General features: G+C 36.9%; 1 protein-coding gene across 3 annotated transcripts in view; it reads right to left on the bottom strand.

Moving 5' to 3' along the window:
- Nucleotides 1-253: 253 nt before the first annotated feature.
- LOC112575879 (coiled-coil domain-containing protein 180-like) overlaps nucleotides 254-15,348 on the bottom strand; it is a 37,319-nt gene continuing 22,224 nt past the window's right edge. The window contains exons 21-38 of one of the 3 annotated variants that reach the window (XM_025257994.1): nucleotides 14,819-14,999; nucleotides 14,453-14,599; nucleotides 13,959-14,135; nucleotides 13,391-13,574; nucleotides 12,696-12,819; nucleotides 12,027-12,086; nucleotides 9,761-9,863; nucleotides 8,770-8,831; nucleotides 8,242-8,407; nucleotides 7,976-8,120; nucleotides 7,536-7,680; nucleotides 6,963-7,123; nucleotides 6,615-6,752; nucleotides 5,467-5,578; nucleotides 5,205-5,321; nucleotides 4,630-4,757; nucleotides 3,877-4,036; nucleotides 254-1,494 (exon numbers count right to left, since the gene is read on the bottom strand). In XM_025257994.1, coding sequence (XP_025113779.1) covers nucleotides 3,899-4,036; nucleotides 4,630-4,757; nucleotides 5,205-5,321; nucleotides 5,467-5,578; nucleotides 6,615-6,752; nucleotides 6,963-7,123; nucleotides 7,536-7,680; nucleotides 7,976-8,120; nucleotides 8,242-8,407; nucleotides 8,770-8,831; nucleotides 9,761-9,863; nucleotides 12,027-12,086; nucleotides 12,696-12,819; nucleotides 13,391-13,574; nucleotides 13,959-14,135; nucleotides 14,453-14,599; nucleotides 14,819-14,999 — 2,288 coding nt within the window. In that variant the 3' untranslated portion in view covers nucleotides 254-1,494; nucleotides 3,877-3,898. Of the gene's footprint in view, nucleotides 1,495-3,876; nucleotides 4,037-4,629; nucleotides 4,758-5,204; nucleotides 5,322-5,466; nucleotides 5,579-6,614; nucleotides 6,753-6,962; nucleotides 7,124-7,535; nucleotides 7,681-7,975; nucleotides 8,121-8,241; nucleotides 8,408-8,769; nucleotides 8,832-9,760; nucleotides 9,864-10,885; nucleotides 10,916-12,026; nucleotides 12,087-12,695; nucleotides 12,820-13,390; nucleotides 13,575-13,958; nucleotides 14,136-14,452; nucleotides 14,600-14,818; nucleotides 15,000-15,348 lie in introns of all 3 variants that reach the window. The other 2 variants (XM_025257995.1, XM_025257996.1) reach the window with 2 other exon arrangements.

Raw genomic sequence — 15,348 nt, 5'->3', positions numbered from 1 at the left:
TTGCAAATCACACTGTAGTGTGTTAAACATTAATAGTAATATAATAATATTATCTGAGAGTGAAGGACAAGGAATTAACAGGCTCTTTGCCATCTCTTCCCCACTGGCACAAACTTTGCTGGGTTTTTACAAAAAATCATTTAGGTGGGCAAAGTTTTCTTTTTGTGGGCTGGTCTCAATATTCTAAGCTGTGCGGTTGGCCGGTAAAATGCTAAAAACCCACACCAGGATGGCCAGGTGACTTCACTTTTTAACAACTCCATCAGACATGTCAGCCATGTTATTTATCTTTTGTGCATCAGTTTTGTTTTTTTGAATCTTGCTGAGTAAGATTTTGACTGAATGTAAATGGGGGAATATTAAATTAGTAGTTTAGTAAATTAAAATATGAATGATTGTTAGATTTTAAGGACTGCATTTTCTGTCCAGTTAAAAAAAATTTAAATCTCAGTTCTTCGTATGTTGGAGCTCCGGATCTTACTAGACTTTGAAGGGCACAACTGGGAAAAGACTGTTGCATCCATGTTCTTTCATGTCGGAAACTTCAGAAAAGACCATCTAGCAAAGTGTCTTTTTTGTTAAGTTGCTTTGCTAGATAAAAGTCTTTTTTTGTCTTTAAAGAGAGACTTAAAAATTTTATGTGTCTTAATATTTGTTTATGAAATATATAATTTTTTGTTGGTGTTTTTAAAAGTATCATTTAAAAGTATCTGCAAAGTTGTAATTGACACCCACTCTAACCATAGAATCCAGCAAGCCAAACAGTCAAAAGAAGCAAACTCTCCAGTCATTAACTGAAATGGGATGTATTTAATTATTCGTCCTTTAGAAAAAAGACATTATATAACAGTAACACAGTATAGTATATCACAGGCAGAGTGTTCGAAAAAGAATTTGTTTATCTTTAGCATCATTCCAGGATTAAACTCCACACTCAATGAAATGATTTCAAATTTATGATGCAGCGAGCACTGATGTTTAAAAAAAATTCTAATGTTAATACATGCCAGAAAAGTCGCATCAGGAAGTCATGAGGCATCTTGAATACTTAAGAATGCACAAAAATCTTTTGTTTTTGGTGGAAGGGGGTTTAGATTTTAATAAATGGTGCATTTTTATCAGTAAATGTCTATATCATAATAATGAAGTATGTAAGGTGGTTCTTGGATTTGAAAGTATTGGTGGTGGCTGGGGGGAGGAGAGAGATTAATGTAAGTCAAAACTTGCACAAAAGCTATTTGACATAATATTTTAAATAAAAAGGATGTGCTATTAGGAATGTTTTTCAAATACCGTAATCTCAAATTATGGAAAATATACTTTGGACTATCATGAACTTTTTATTGGAAAACAAAATCTGAAAATCAAAAGTAGTTAATGTTAAGATACATATGAAGATGCCGAGCACTGTAGTTTACACATTTTAGCTGCATTACGCTGTATTTATTGTCCAGTCTCTAGCCTCCTTCCAGCTCAAATTTCCTAGTCCAGTTGCAGGGATGGGGAGTAGCTGTAGCCAAGCTACAGCTACTGTAGCCGGCTACAAATTTTGTAGCTTGTAGCTTAGCCGGCTACAAATTAAAAAAAAGTAGCTTGTAGCCGTAGCTACATTTTAGAAAGTAGCTGTAGCTTGGCTACATGTTGGCTACTTTCACGACTGTAGCACTCTAGTAGTGTACAAAGTATAATGTCTTTGGGTTGTAGATTTGCATCTATATTCCAGAATGTTCAGCACGGCAGCAATGTAAAAGGTAGAATGTGTTTGTGCGAGGGAGGAAATGATGTTCAACAATGTAGCAATGTTCAAAAATGTCTTTATTGCGACGAAATAGAATGTCTGTGCTAGAATGTTCGAGGGGAGGGAGAATAAATAGCAGGGCTGACAGTGGTGTGGGACCTCTTTGTGAATTGGAGAGAGAGAGAAGTTAGGCCAGCTGCTGAGAAAAAGATACTGAATTAAAGAAAACTTCAGTGTGGAATTCAATCTCTGTGTTATTTCTGGTACGACAGCCACTCTACGTAGCCACTTGACGTGTTGGTTACACGACCATTCGTCGACAGCGTGTCAGCAAGACGACGACAGCCACTGCTCTCACTGCTGGGTGTCTTGACAGCCAGACACCACGTGTCTCGCACGCTCAGTAACCGGAAGTACCGGGTCGTCCATGTGGCGGGAGCGATTTGAAAAACGAAGATGGACGTACCCATCAATTTCCAGCCTTATTTGAAATTTTTTACATTTTGCGAAGCCACAAAATGTGGCTATAGTTTCAAATGCAAGAATTGTTGAGAGATTGTTCAGTCTGGCAGGACTTATCATGACAAAAGCTGCGCACTAGGGTGACAGACAGCAACTTCGAGGCCAAAGTTCTGGTCAAATTCAATTCCATGAAGGACTACAAGAATGTAGATTTGTTTTAAGGTTACCGGTACACTCCAAAAATTAAAATCCATATTTTAAATATCTTTAAGGGTTTTTAAATATAGAGTAACAAAATAACATAAATATAGCACTGTAAAACTGTTTTTGAGTACCTAAAGTGAAAATTGTGACTTTAATCAACGATTTTGTTTCAAAACGTACAAGCATTTAAAAAACAAATTTACACAATACCATAAGTCATATACCAAAGGTTTTGGGTTTTTTGTAAACTAGAGGCACAGATAAGAAAACTGATGCATAAGGCGTTTTGATATCTCAAGATTTCTAGGATATAAAAAATCAGACATGGTACCCCCCGACTCAGTGTGAATGTGGCAATTAAATATTTAGAAAATATTTAGAAAAATGTTAATTTTATCAAAAGTAATGCTTATACCATATTCTCAAATGCATGACTTTGTAGCTTATGCATTTCTAAACAAAATTGCAAAATTTTACTGCTGTAGCACAAGCCAATCTTGAGAAATATGTTTTTATAGTTTAGGACTGGATGTCAAAAACGACGAACAGAGAAATTCAAGCTTAAGATTTAAAATAAATATATCTTGTATCAGATCATTTTTGAAAAATATATTTCAGTGTTTATATGCTACATTTGACATCCTACTATATAATTAAAGTCTATTCTAGTATGCCAGGACTATACTTTTCACCCTATCAGCTTTTGGAAACAATTAGTTTGTGTTCCTTTCTTTGTTTTCAGTGTCAGTGTTAGAAAAAAATGCCTTATGATCTGCTTGCCTAAATTAGATTAAGCAGTGTTTTACTTATATTCCATGCAAACTCATTTATTTCAATGGTCTGTTGTTCATTGTCACAGTATTGATAAGAGGTTGACATTTTTCATCACCACATAACCTAACTTATTGAAAATTCCACCAGGTACCTGATACTTAAGCATCTGTTTAGTTTTCATTTCTAAGTAATAGGGAACAAATAGTTATAGAAAACACATGTTTATCGGAAAACTTATATAATTTCTTTTGTCACTAAAACAGGATGAGGAAAAAGATCCAGAAATGTTTAATATAATCGTAAAATACGTGTACTTATTGTGTGAAAAAGGCCGGGGGAGGAAGGGTGCAAGGAATGAATGAAAGCATTTATGGATTCACTAAATAAAATTGTCGGTATATCGCAGTTCTCCGTTTCATTATTATAATAAAAACTTTGTAAAGCAAGTAATAGTGTTTTGTGTGTATGTTTGATGTTTGTGTATGTTGCTACAGCCAGCTGGCTACAGCTAACTTGTTATAACATCACGCTTTTAAAAGTAGCCAAAAGAAGCTGGCTACATTTTAAAAGTAGCCCAAAGTAGCTGGCTACTTTTTGGAAAATTGTAGCTGTAGTGTAGCCGGCTACATTTTGAAAAAAAGTAGCTGTAGCCTAGCCGGCTACAAATTAAAAGTAGCTTGCCCATCCCTGTCCAGTTGAGGCTCTGAAGAGTTGCAGATATTATGGTGTTTTATACAGATCTTTAATGTGCTGGATAGAAGCTGTCCAGCTAACAGCCCACCGCTCCTCATCCTGTAGAAACTTTTTCTCTTCTTCCTCAATGCTTGCTAATGTCTTCTCAAACAAAACTTTGTAGTCCTGTGGAAAGCCATTGAAAATGCTTGTAAGTCAATGGGTAGCAACAATCCTGATTGTACATAAACATGAGGAAGTCACCAATGTCTGGTGGTTAGTGCACTCAGCGACAATTTGATCTTTACTACATGAACCCCCGTGACTGGTTTCCAACCTTTTCAATGCCCCAGGATTATTATTTGCATACCCTACGAAAGTAGTATCACATTTCAAGATGAATAATTATAATGTCTCATTTTTGAACTACACAAAATACTGTGAACAGATTAAACTTAAAAAGCTTTTAATTTGGTACACAAAATGCAGACACAAATCTAGTAATCCAATTCAGAAAAACATTGTAAACAGTAAAATCAACCCAAACTGAAAAAATGTTGCATAATAGTAATTTTACAAGCAATAGTCTGTAAATCTATACATGTAATGGTATTTTCTCCTTTTAATTAACAATGAGATTATTATCATATAACTTATATCCCAGATTTTACACCTGCTACAAAATAAGGGTATGACATAAGCTCCCATTGGAATTAAGAAACACATTTCATCAAAGTAGTCCGTTTCTCTTAAGCTCCCTCTAAATTTGACTTCCTTACCTCATAGGCCATGTCTCGAGCCTTGATGGTTGAGCTGTGGCCTAATGTAATCTTTGCTGTGTTGATTGCAGGCGTTAGCTGGATTTTGTTAGGGCGGTTCTCCAGCACTAGCTGGTTGCTGGGAAATCCTGTGAAACACAATCATTGCTAAATAAAGGCGTTTCTTTATATAAAAAAGGCCATTCCCTCTTCCCCTCTGCAAAAAAATTCAAGCCTTTATTTATTTTTTTTTTTTGGTGTGCTTAGGTAAGAGTTTGTCCAAGTTTATTTATAACTGAGCACCGCTAGAAAGCTGCCATGTTGTCAATCTAAAAAAACACAAAAGCATGTGTTGCATAAAAATCCAGTCCCTGACAGTGTATGACAGTTACAGTGAATGTAAAATGGTATTTCAAAAATAAAAAGTGGTCCCAATTTTTAGGGGGTATTAGCTGATCATGTCTGAAAGTTTATTGGTACATCAAGCAGTTGGCAGTTATTGTGCTTTGGTGAAACTGGTCATGTACTGCTAGATATTTTCACTGTGTTACTATATATGTTTTACTACATATGTTTCAAAGCAGCCTATTGTGTACCTAGCCAGTTGCCCTTTCCACGAGGAAGGGGGTTCTCTTCTTGATCTTCCTCAAGAGCCTCTCCAGTCATTTTACGCCGAATCAATTCAATAGTTGGGTGCCGTTTTCGCTCAACACCTACAGAGATAAAAAAAATTAAATCTTTTGAATCAAATATTCAACCATACAAATATTCACAATCTAAAATTTTGATGAAATAGCATCTTGCACTGAACACTGAAATGTGTGATATAAATGATCTGTTGTGTGAACATATTCTTACGGCCTTTGTCCACTTCATCAACAACCAACAGATCATCGTACTGCAGCAGCTGCTGTTCAGATAGCTGTACAAGGCCCTCCAACAGCATCTTGGCATTAGATTCAGTGGACGTCTGCTCAAAAAATAAATATACAAAAATGAGAAAGAAAATATAAGCTGTAGTGGATAGCCTGTTCATTGAGTTATGGAGGTAGTTTCGGAATTACATACTTTTAAATTTTATTTTACACTTGTAGTGTTGGGGAAGGGAGGGGAACAGATGCTAATCTTCTATATAGGGTAGGTTTTGCAGCCAGGTGAAAGTTATTTATGTCAACCAACATGCACACTAGTACACTTTTATAGTGGTGCTATAAAAATGAATGATAGAGGATTTGGGATTAGGGTACTGAATGGGCGAAGCAGATGACATCATGGGATTTCCATAACTCTGCTTACTGCTCCACCATTTCTATAAAAGACAACAAAACCTTTACCAAACCAAAGTTGTTCCAAAAAGCAAGACTACTCTAAAATTTCTTTGATGGGGCTATTTCACTGGCACATAAATGTAAGCCTCCAGTCCACAAGTATGAAGTGGTCTCCCTTAGTTGTACAATTTATGGGCCTAAGCATACTGAACTAAGGGAATAAAACATGGTGGGTTTGCTTAATCTATGCTGACATAGATACTCAGGTAGGTGGTACTAGGTGCATCAAAATATTGTAAAAATGTTCAGTTATGACCCCCTTCCAGCATGCTGAAAAAACAAATACATTAACAAAAGTATTGTATTAATTGCAGAAAAAAATATGTTGAACTACTTCCTTCATTGTTTATGTCTTTAAAATAATATCAGAATATCATTGTCATTCACATCACAAATGTGATGAATGGTAAAAATAAAGTCAACATGAATGTCACATGCCCAAAAAAAGTCTGAAGCCCAAATGCACTCATTTCACAATAAATTTGCAGAAGGCTGCAAAGTGGAGGCACTCTTAAAATCCATGAAATCAATCTTTCCCTATATGCTCTGCCTATTCCCCAATGGTATACCAACTTGCAGCCACACCAAAGGTAAAGAACATAAGCTCAAAGGCAGAAACAACATTATAAACCTGCTAGCTATTTCATACACAGATTTAAAAACAGCAAAATAACCAGCCTTCAAGCTCTTGATGTGTTCAGCAATGGCCAACATGTGTTCTTCATGCCGCTGTGTTTCCAGTTCACAGAGCACCTCAAGCTCAGGAGCCTGGTGAGGGTGGCCCATTTGGGGACGAAGATTGTTCTCATGCTTTATCTGTTCAAATATTCACAGAACACAAACATTAGCCATTACCTGGAACACTAATAACTTAGGTTAAGAGCTCCTAAGCCCAGTTTTAGAGGACACCGAATACTTGTTCCACTAAATGAGCAGTGTTAGCATCTGTGAATATAGGCCTGAACAAGTGTTCAACTATTTGAGCAAGATCCTGTGAACAATGGATAAAAAATTACCAAAACTGACCTTTTTTGTGTTGCTTTCTTCTAGAAACATCTTGAACTTAGCGTGTAAGGCATCCTGCTCAGACATGGTTCTTGCTACATGTTGTTTCAGCATGTCCTTGATGATGATAGGTGGTACACGGGCAGTAAGGTGTTCCATTTTTGAGAGCTGCTGGCGAAACTCTGACAAAAATTAAACCAAATGACAGTAACTTCTAAGAGCCATATATGGCTTATAAATAACACTAGTTAATATTGTATTCGCCTCTAATCAGGTGTTGACCTTTTCCGGGGCGAGATCATCTTTGATCAAGCCATTAATTCTACATAAGTATGACCCCTCATCACCATGTCTAGACTGGTCTGTTATGCATGAAAATTAATTTCCGTACATGTCATTACATTGAGAGAATTGGTAATGAATTAAATCTTGAAGTTCAAGAAAATAAAAATAAAATGATAAAATGTGTCAAATTATTTTTGTCATTAATTAACATTCTTTGAACTTTTCAACCTTCCCTCATAAACTGCTGAACTCTCAAAAGTTCCTAATTCAAAATAGGTTCCCTACACCATTGTAGCTGAGGTAACCGACCTTGCAGACACTGATTGTGATAGTCATCTGCTTGCTGGTAGTAAGACTGTAGTTTCTGGGTTATGACTTCAGAGCACTGCTCAAAAGTCTCCTGTAGCACTTGAGGGCGTGTCACTGGTCGCACACCCTTCTGTTTATAGTACAGCTGTTGATAAATGGCAATGATAAGTGCACCACATATTAACTTCCTGTTTTCCAATTAATTTTACTCTTACAGAAACCAGTAAAATTCAAAACTAATGACAAAAATGAATTTGATATAATACTTCAAAGTTCTCACTTGAGTTATACATATAGACCAATGATATGCACAGAAAAGAAAATAATAATAAATGACAGTAACTTTACTGCTATTATTATGATTTGTACAGGTTTTGGTGTGTGTTTTTGATTGTGTTCTTTAAACAGCTTTCTTTACAGGTGAGAACTATAATGCTGACCTCTGCTGTTGTGGTGAGACCACTCATGGCTTCACGGAGTATGCTCATGATTAAGCCCAGGAAATGGTTCTCTTCCACCCCGTCTTCTCCTGACAAGAATGACCGTGATTTGTCCAGCTTTCCTGTCTTGCTGCCTCGCTTGAGGCTGAACATACAGACATTGAAGCTGATCACATACCTCCCAGTCTTTGATTTTATGAGTTTGAATGTGCAGTCATCAGCCATACCAATACACAAAGTCATGAAATTCAGTTAAACATCTTTACCCTAAATTCCGCCCTGGTTCAGAAGAAAGAGATGGTAGGGTTGGGCGCCTGCTGGCTGTGGGTTTTTCACCTTCATTAACGCGGGTTGATGCTTGGGAATGAGCTGACTTGTTTTTCTCACGAGTAGCATCCATTGGAATCCCACTAGTAGGAGTGGCAGCCATGCCTGAATTGTGTGAGAAACCGAGTTTCAGAAAAATTCTCATTTCTAGACTCAGCTTTTTCCTAGATATTTAATGCAAACCTAAACTTTCATAAGAAAATTAGATCAAGAATTTTGTTAGGAAAAAATGTGTGCAAGCAAAGATCTCAAAATAATTATTTAAAAAAGGAAAATTAAAAACAGCTGTTTTGAAATTAAAAGCTAGTCCAACAATAAAAGCTAAAGAATCAGAACCAAAACCTGAAAACAACCTACATTAGCACAACAATAGTCATTACATCAGCACAACAATAGTTATTACATTAGCACAATAATAATCATTACATGAACAATAATAGTCACTACATTAGAACAATAATAGTTACCAGTGGAGGCTAGCTCTTCAGCTTCAGCATCTGCCCCGACTATAAGTTTATACTTCTGAGTCCTGCATACAAAATGATTTGATAAAGCTAGCACCATAATATGAGAAAGGACATTTGAAAATTTGAAAATAAAAAAAAAGCTTTTTAAATTAAATTTTGCAACTGCATTATGGTATCTTTTGTACTCTACATTCTTGCTGATCGCCTGGGTGAAAAAAAGAAAATAAAAGATAGCATGCTGAACTATTTAAAGAACAAGAAAGCTGCATGAGGCCTGGGCCTGACAGAAACTGCTGTTTGTGTTATCGTGGAAATCATCATGGCAGCTTAGCAGCAATTTTGTGACGGCTTTATTTGTGGTACTTACGGAAAGGTTTGAGCATGTAATCTGACTACCTCTTTCGTAGGTCACTGTAGGATGTTTTTGGTATGAGGGGACTATTCTTTAGTCAGCACACTCAAATATCAAAAAAGAGAGAAGAGAACTCAATGGTTCCAAACCCAAAGCTGCTCTTGTTTGATATCCTTGTGGAACAGCGAATTTCCCTTACTCAACCCAACTGTCATGAATGGGCACAAGAATTGTTCAAAATGTTCTAAGCCTCACCCAGACCGAGTTGCAGAAACACGAAAGTTTTTTGCAATATTTCTATACTGTTTCCCTTGACATCGATGCACTTGGTCCATTGGTCCAATGATGCTAAAGCATTGCAATGCCATCATGGAAGAAGGTGGCATCCTGGTCTATCAAAAACTGTCTCACGTAAAAATTAAAACAAAAATATGTGTTCATTTTTATAGTTTTATAAGAAGTTGTAGCTATGGCTCTTCTTTCTGAGTGAGGCTTAGAACATTTTGAACAACCCTCATAACTGACTCAGTGGGTTGAGGAAAGTAAAGATGTGAGAGGGAGAGGACATAGGGCAACGCACGCAAATGCAGACCATACAAAATCCAGATAAAGCCACCCAAGTTCTGGACAATGACTCACTTCAAAATGCTTTTAATGACACTGATTGAAGGATCCTCAGAGGATGGTTTTCCAGGTTTGCTGCCTGATGTAAGGCCTTCAGATGAAAAGCCAACCTTGGAGGCTGAAAAGTAAGCCTAATTTATAAGAAAAAACTTTTTTTGGACAAAATTTAGGTAAATGTCTAGTTTTTCTAATTCTAGGTAAAGTAAGCAGAACCAGTCTTACAATATTATGCAAAAGGAAGGGTGTGATCTTAAAAATTTAAATATGTTCTTAGGGTAAAAAAGAAAATTATGAAGTAAGATCACTTTCATTTCTTCATTCTTGTTATAGAGACCTCTTTGTCTGGTCTATAAGGATTGTATTCTGGCAGAGGGATGAAAATTTATCTACCGATCAAAGAAGTTAATCAAATGATCTTAGAAATCTATTTATAAAATATAAAATTTTACGGATGGAACAAGTCTCTAATCAAATAAATGCCTTCTGAAAAAAAGAAAGTACTGATCAAATAAAACTTCTATTGACCAATTGTCACACGTGACACAATCAATCAACCAACCAGCCCAGCCAGCCAGCAATCTATCAAGTGATAAAAAAATAATCTTTAAAAAACTTAGAAAAAGCAATCAGTCAAATAATGCCAGTGTTAAAGTGAAGGTATTGTTAGAATTTTAAAGAGTATTTTTACTGATAAAGCAAGTATTAAAGTTGGTGGTTAATAGCAAGGTTACTATAGATGTAAAGTATAGAGTCCATCTGCTGTGGATTTCATGAACCTGATTTGCAGAGACTACAATTACATATATGGACTTTCAATAAGTCACCAAAAAGCCAGCCAGTCATTGACTCTCCATTAATCTAAAAGCCTGCTAACGTGAGACTCATTATGCCCAAAAATATGAAGCACACATTATCAATATATCTGTAAGCTAAAGTTCTACACAACTGCGGAATCACTGAGAGTTTTCCGATGCACATAATCATGGTAACAAAGCAGCTTCTGTTCTAATCTTACAAAAACTAATCTTTTCTGTTCACAGTAGTCTAAACTACAAACAAGGGACAAATATCTAATGAAAAACTGAAAAACAAACAAAATAATAAAGAAAATAACAAGAATCACTAATACAAGGAATTTACCGCTTGGAGAGGCTGGTGTTTCTTGGGTTTCTAAAGGGATCAAAGATGAACTAAAGTTTAGGATCAAGCGTGGAAAATTTCAGCAAGTTAAATTAACTGAAAATTTTGCGTAGTTGAACACAAGGACATTATTTTAGCAGAAAAAAAGTTTTAAACACAAGAACCCATCTAGCAATTAAACAAGCTATAAACATGAATGCACAAAGCAAATCTTAGATTAGTTAGTACATCTGACATTGGTACATGCCCAACAGATATTTGATACCATCACCATTTTTGCATTATCACACCAACACTCAATGCATGCTTTAAAAAAAAAAATGAACGGCTGGATGCCAGAATGACAGTGTTTCATCTTCTTGTGTCTACTGTTCTAGTCCACCATGCCGCTACATTTTCTAATAACATGGATTGTTAACTCATCTGGGGTACTTTTTAATGTTGCCTGCTGGTTCAGAACATGTGTAACAGTAAAATGTCCACCCGAGTAAAAGAATGTGACATTTGCTAAGCAAAAAAAAAAAAAAACCCAAACCCCAGACATTCCAAAAATAGGCACTCTGATTGTCATTGTTATACACAAGAAAAGTCTGAAAACAAACAAAAAAAAACCATTCTCTTTGACATGGGCGGCAACCAAAAACACCAATTAACACAAGCAAAAACCCAACCAAACAAGCAAACACCCTTAACTTGATCTGCAAGCAACAGACTGGCACTGAAAATTGCAGGTATATTAATTGAACTTTCTGGAGAAAGGTAGCATTTAACTAGAAGTGTAACTGAAAAATTCAAACAACATAATAATTAAAGCCACATTTTTAAACCCTTGAAAAAATGTGAGGGCACACACAAAATTTCTCATCGGGAAAAAAAACCTGCGCTTGTAGTCCCTCTGAACACAAAAAAATCTTATTCTCTTTCTTTCGAGAGAACTATAATGCTGATAATACTGATCCTCAGTGGTAAAAATTTATTTGAATTTTAATCAGCACAAAATCAAAACAAAAACATTACTTATCAATATATTACAAAGCAAAATCTATGCAAAAACCAAACATTAGCTGTACAAACATTTATTAGCACATTAAACCGTCCACCTGCACTACAGCCAGTTGGGGCACCAATGCCACAAACTCACACATGAACAAGGTGTTCTTGGAACCAAACCACTGATAGCTGGGCTGTCTGGACCGCAAGCCTTGCAAATCAAGACACATACAACATTGGCACACCAATGGCGCTTGACATTTTGACATTTATAGAAGTCCATTATTTACTTTACATTATATATATTGTCATCTTTATGATGCTATAAAAAGTTATGGTAAAATGCTCCATAACTTAATGGCAGTACAGGCTGTGTAGTATTTCACTGCATCTAGGTCATGGCATTTAGAAAGTGGACCTCACCCTAATCCACTTGCCTTGAACCACCAACCTTCTGCTCCACAGACCAGTGAACTAACCTCCACATATTATTAACAATATGATATGATATTCAGCTTTTGTGGGCAGAAACAGCCTTTTATCAATCTTTTCATCGCATCTTAGTTGCACGTGATCTAGTGTGCAAGTTTAATGATTGACACCGGCAGCTGTAGATACTGTCCTTGATGATCTGGAAACTCTGGGGGATTTGATACAAGTTCTTTTTTTAGAACAACCAGTCATGTGACATTTCAAAGAGTTGAAGGACAGCAAATGTACAGTAAAAATGTAATGCACAGGAAACTGTCCAGTTCCACATGAAAATACATTTTTCCCATAGGCAGTTTATGTTCATATTTACGAAAATTAATTGACCTACCTATCTGTGGTACGCAGGACTGAGGACGACCGGCTTCTAGCTTACAGTTCAGGTATCCACAGCGCTTTTGAAACAACTCCATGACACTCTTCAGAAAGTCATTTAGCTGGGATGGTGAAGTTTGCTATGGGTAACAGATAAAAGCAGCATTGTCTTATATCCTGTAGCAAATTTTAGATCAAACTCAAGATGGTAACCCTGAGTTTATATGATTTGATAAGAAAGAAACAAGCAAAAAAACAAATAATACAAATTTTACATTCTGAGCTTTGATGGACCTAAATGAAAGACTAAAATGAGGATGAGATATGTTGTAATAACAGTCTGGTAGACAGATCATCAAATAAAGGCTGGACAACTTTAATAGCTCTGTGCTTCGCTAACAAGTTGCTAATTGTTTCAGATCTTGTGCAGATGCAGACCATGTTCAGTGACCACCAAGGTCAGTGTGGTCTCCTGCAGCAACCTTGATCTCAGATAATTTTTGGTTGGTTTACACTTTGAAAAGCTTGTTCTCCACAAGCAAGAGATACTGGCAGGATTAGTAAAGTTCTCACTGATACTGCAACTTTGGGTACAGCATCTAATTTCGATTTTTTTGCACCTGATTTAATGCTTGCCCCCAAGGTAACTGCTTAATTTGTCCAAAGGTAGAACTGGCCCTGAAAAATAGATAGATCTTCAGCTGACCAAACCTCCTTGTCAAAGCGTGGCTGTTCGTATGCATCAATCCGGTGCTCTAGGTCATCAAGGTGGCGGTCCAGATTTTGTGCCTGCGCGTTGCTGGCAGCCACCTCACATTTGATCTTCACCTGAGTATTTGTCAACCAGCGGGCTATCTGCTCCATAAAAAGGAGGTCAAACATGTGGCTCTTGAACCTGCAAATGAGAGCAGCTGAGAGTTTAGTGTCCATATTGCATTAAGTGGGAGTGAAGACCTCTTCTAAAGCTATGAACTGTGAATATGCTATTCACACAGAACAAAACTCTTTAACCATAGTCATAACCCATCCTGTACATAGCATTGTGATGCTACCATCCTATTGTGATGCTACCAGGATGGGATGAGTCAGAACAAGAAAGGGAAGATATAAATGTGAGAGCAGAAAAGAGAGAGACTGGAAAAAATGACTGTGGATGGAAAGAGAGAAAACTGGAAGTGATGAGAAACAGGGAAAGAAGATCAAGCTGGTGAGACAGTCATGGTCAGATGAAAGAAGTGTGAAATTGCACAGCCCTCAGGTCTGTGTGCTTTGCCCTCACCGATCCTCAAATTCACTGGCCACTTTGCTAGCAACTTCCAGTCGTTTGGACTCCATGCCTTCCAGCTCTGACATTATGGAGCCTTCTGCTCCATCAACCCTGTGGGACATTTTCTCCAATCGCTTCCTGTACTCTTCAACCTCTTCTGGGCAGAAGTTGCCTCCCTCTGAAAAAAGTCTGTACAGACCCATTTTTTTTTAAAAAAGAAGCTATATCTGCCTACTAATTTATATTATATATATATATAGCTCACCTGGACAGTTATTTAACACAATATTTCTATTTTATTTTTTTAATGGGTGAAATGGACAGGCATCTATAGTCATGCTCATAGATGCAAATACAAGCACATATCTCGGGGCCAGCTTTCACTGGCTTATTAGGTGGTGTCAGGCTTCCTGGTGGAGGTTATCTGCACTAGATGGGTATCAAACAAGCATCTCTAAGTGCTCTAACCACTTCCATATTCACTCTGATATAAAGCAAAGACTCACTTGAAGGACTTAATGAATCTGGCATTGGAATCTCTCAGCATCTGCAGTGTCTCATCCAGATGCTGACGGAACTGGCGCAAAGATGTTCTTATCACAGCCATAAATTTGTCGAGCTCGACTGCCAGCTGATTTTGCAGCGCCACCAGACTGGGGGGAGACAATAATCCATTTGATAGAACATGAAATGATAAACAAGGTGATTGTCAAAAGATGATCATTTCAAACAAAACACTCAAATCCCAGTTTCATACTCGTTTACAGAGTAGGTAAAGCTTTTGCAAGGATATATGTGAAATGTCACTTCACAGCATGAATCACTGAATACCCTGAGACTGAATGCAGGTAAGGCATGGGGAATGAAATTACCGTGAAGACTTTGTGGCATTGATGAAGATAACTTCAAGAGCCTCAATGTCGTGGCGAAACTTGGTGGCCAGCTTGTTGTGTTCTAAAGACATGGCAACGAAGCGGGCCCGTAGCTCACTCAGTGACTGATCGACTCCCTTACAGTGACGTGTTACTCGCTCCGCATGCATCACCAACTCAGCTACATTAGTTAAAAGAAAAACAACTGGCAGTTATTAGTACTGGCACATGGTAACAGAAATCAACCTTCAACACAACAAATTTCTGTGGGATGTAAGATTTAGCTTGTTGTAAATAAGATATTCTGATTCCACACACTCTTCAAGTAAAAAATATTGATTACGAACAAATTGTACTGTGTGCATAAATTGTCTGAAAATTTGTTATGCCCAAGATCTACCTTTGACAGCATTTTGAAATAATCCTCTCTTCATGCAGGGTCCAGTGAGATGAAAGGAACAACCCACTTTCATCTTTCATTGTATGCTTATAATACTGCTTAAAATCAATCATGCTTGATTTAACCCAAC

The sequence above is a fragment of the Pomacea canaliculata genome, linkage group LG11 (assembly GCF_003073045.1).
Source record: "Pomacea canaliculata isolate SZHN2017 linkage group LG11, ASM307304v1, whole genome shotgun sequence".
In the NCBI taxonomy this organism is placed as follows: Eukaryota; Metazoa; Mollusca; class Gastropoda; order Architaenioglossa; family Ampullariidae; genus Pomacea; species Pomacea canaliculata.
The sequence above is the reverse complement of the archived record's forward strand: the minus strand, read 5'-3'. Positions and strand labels throughout refer to the sequence as shown.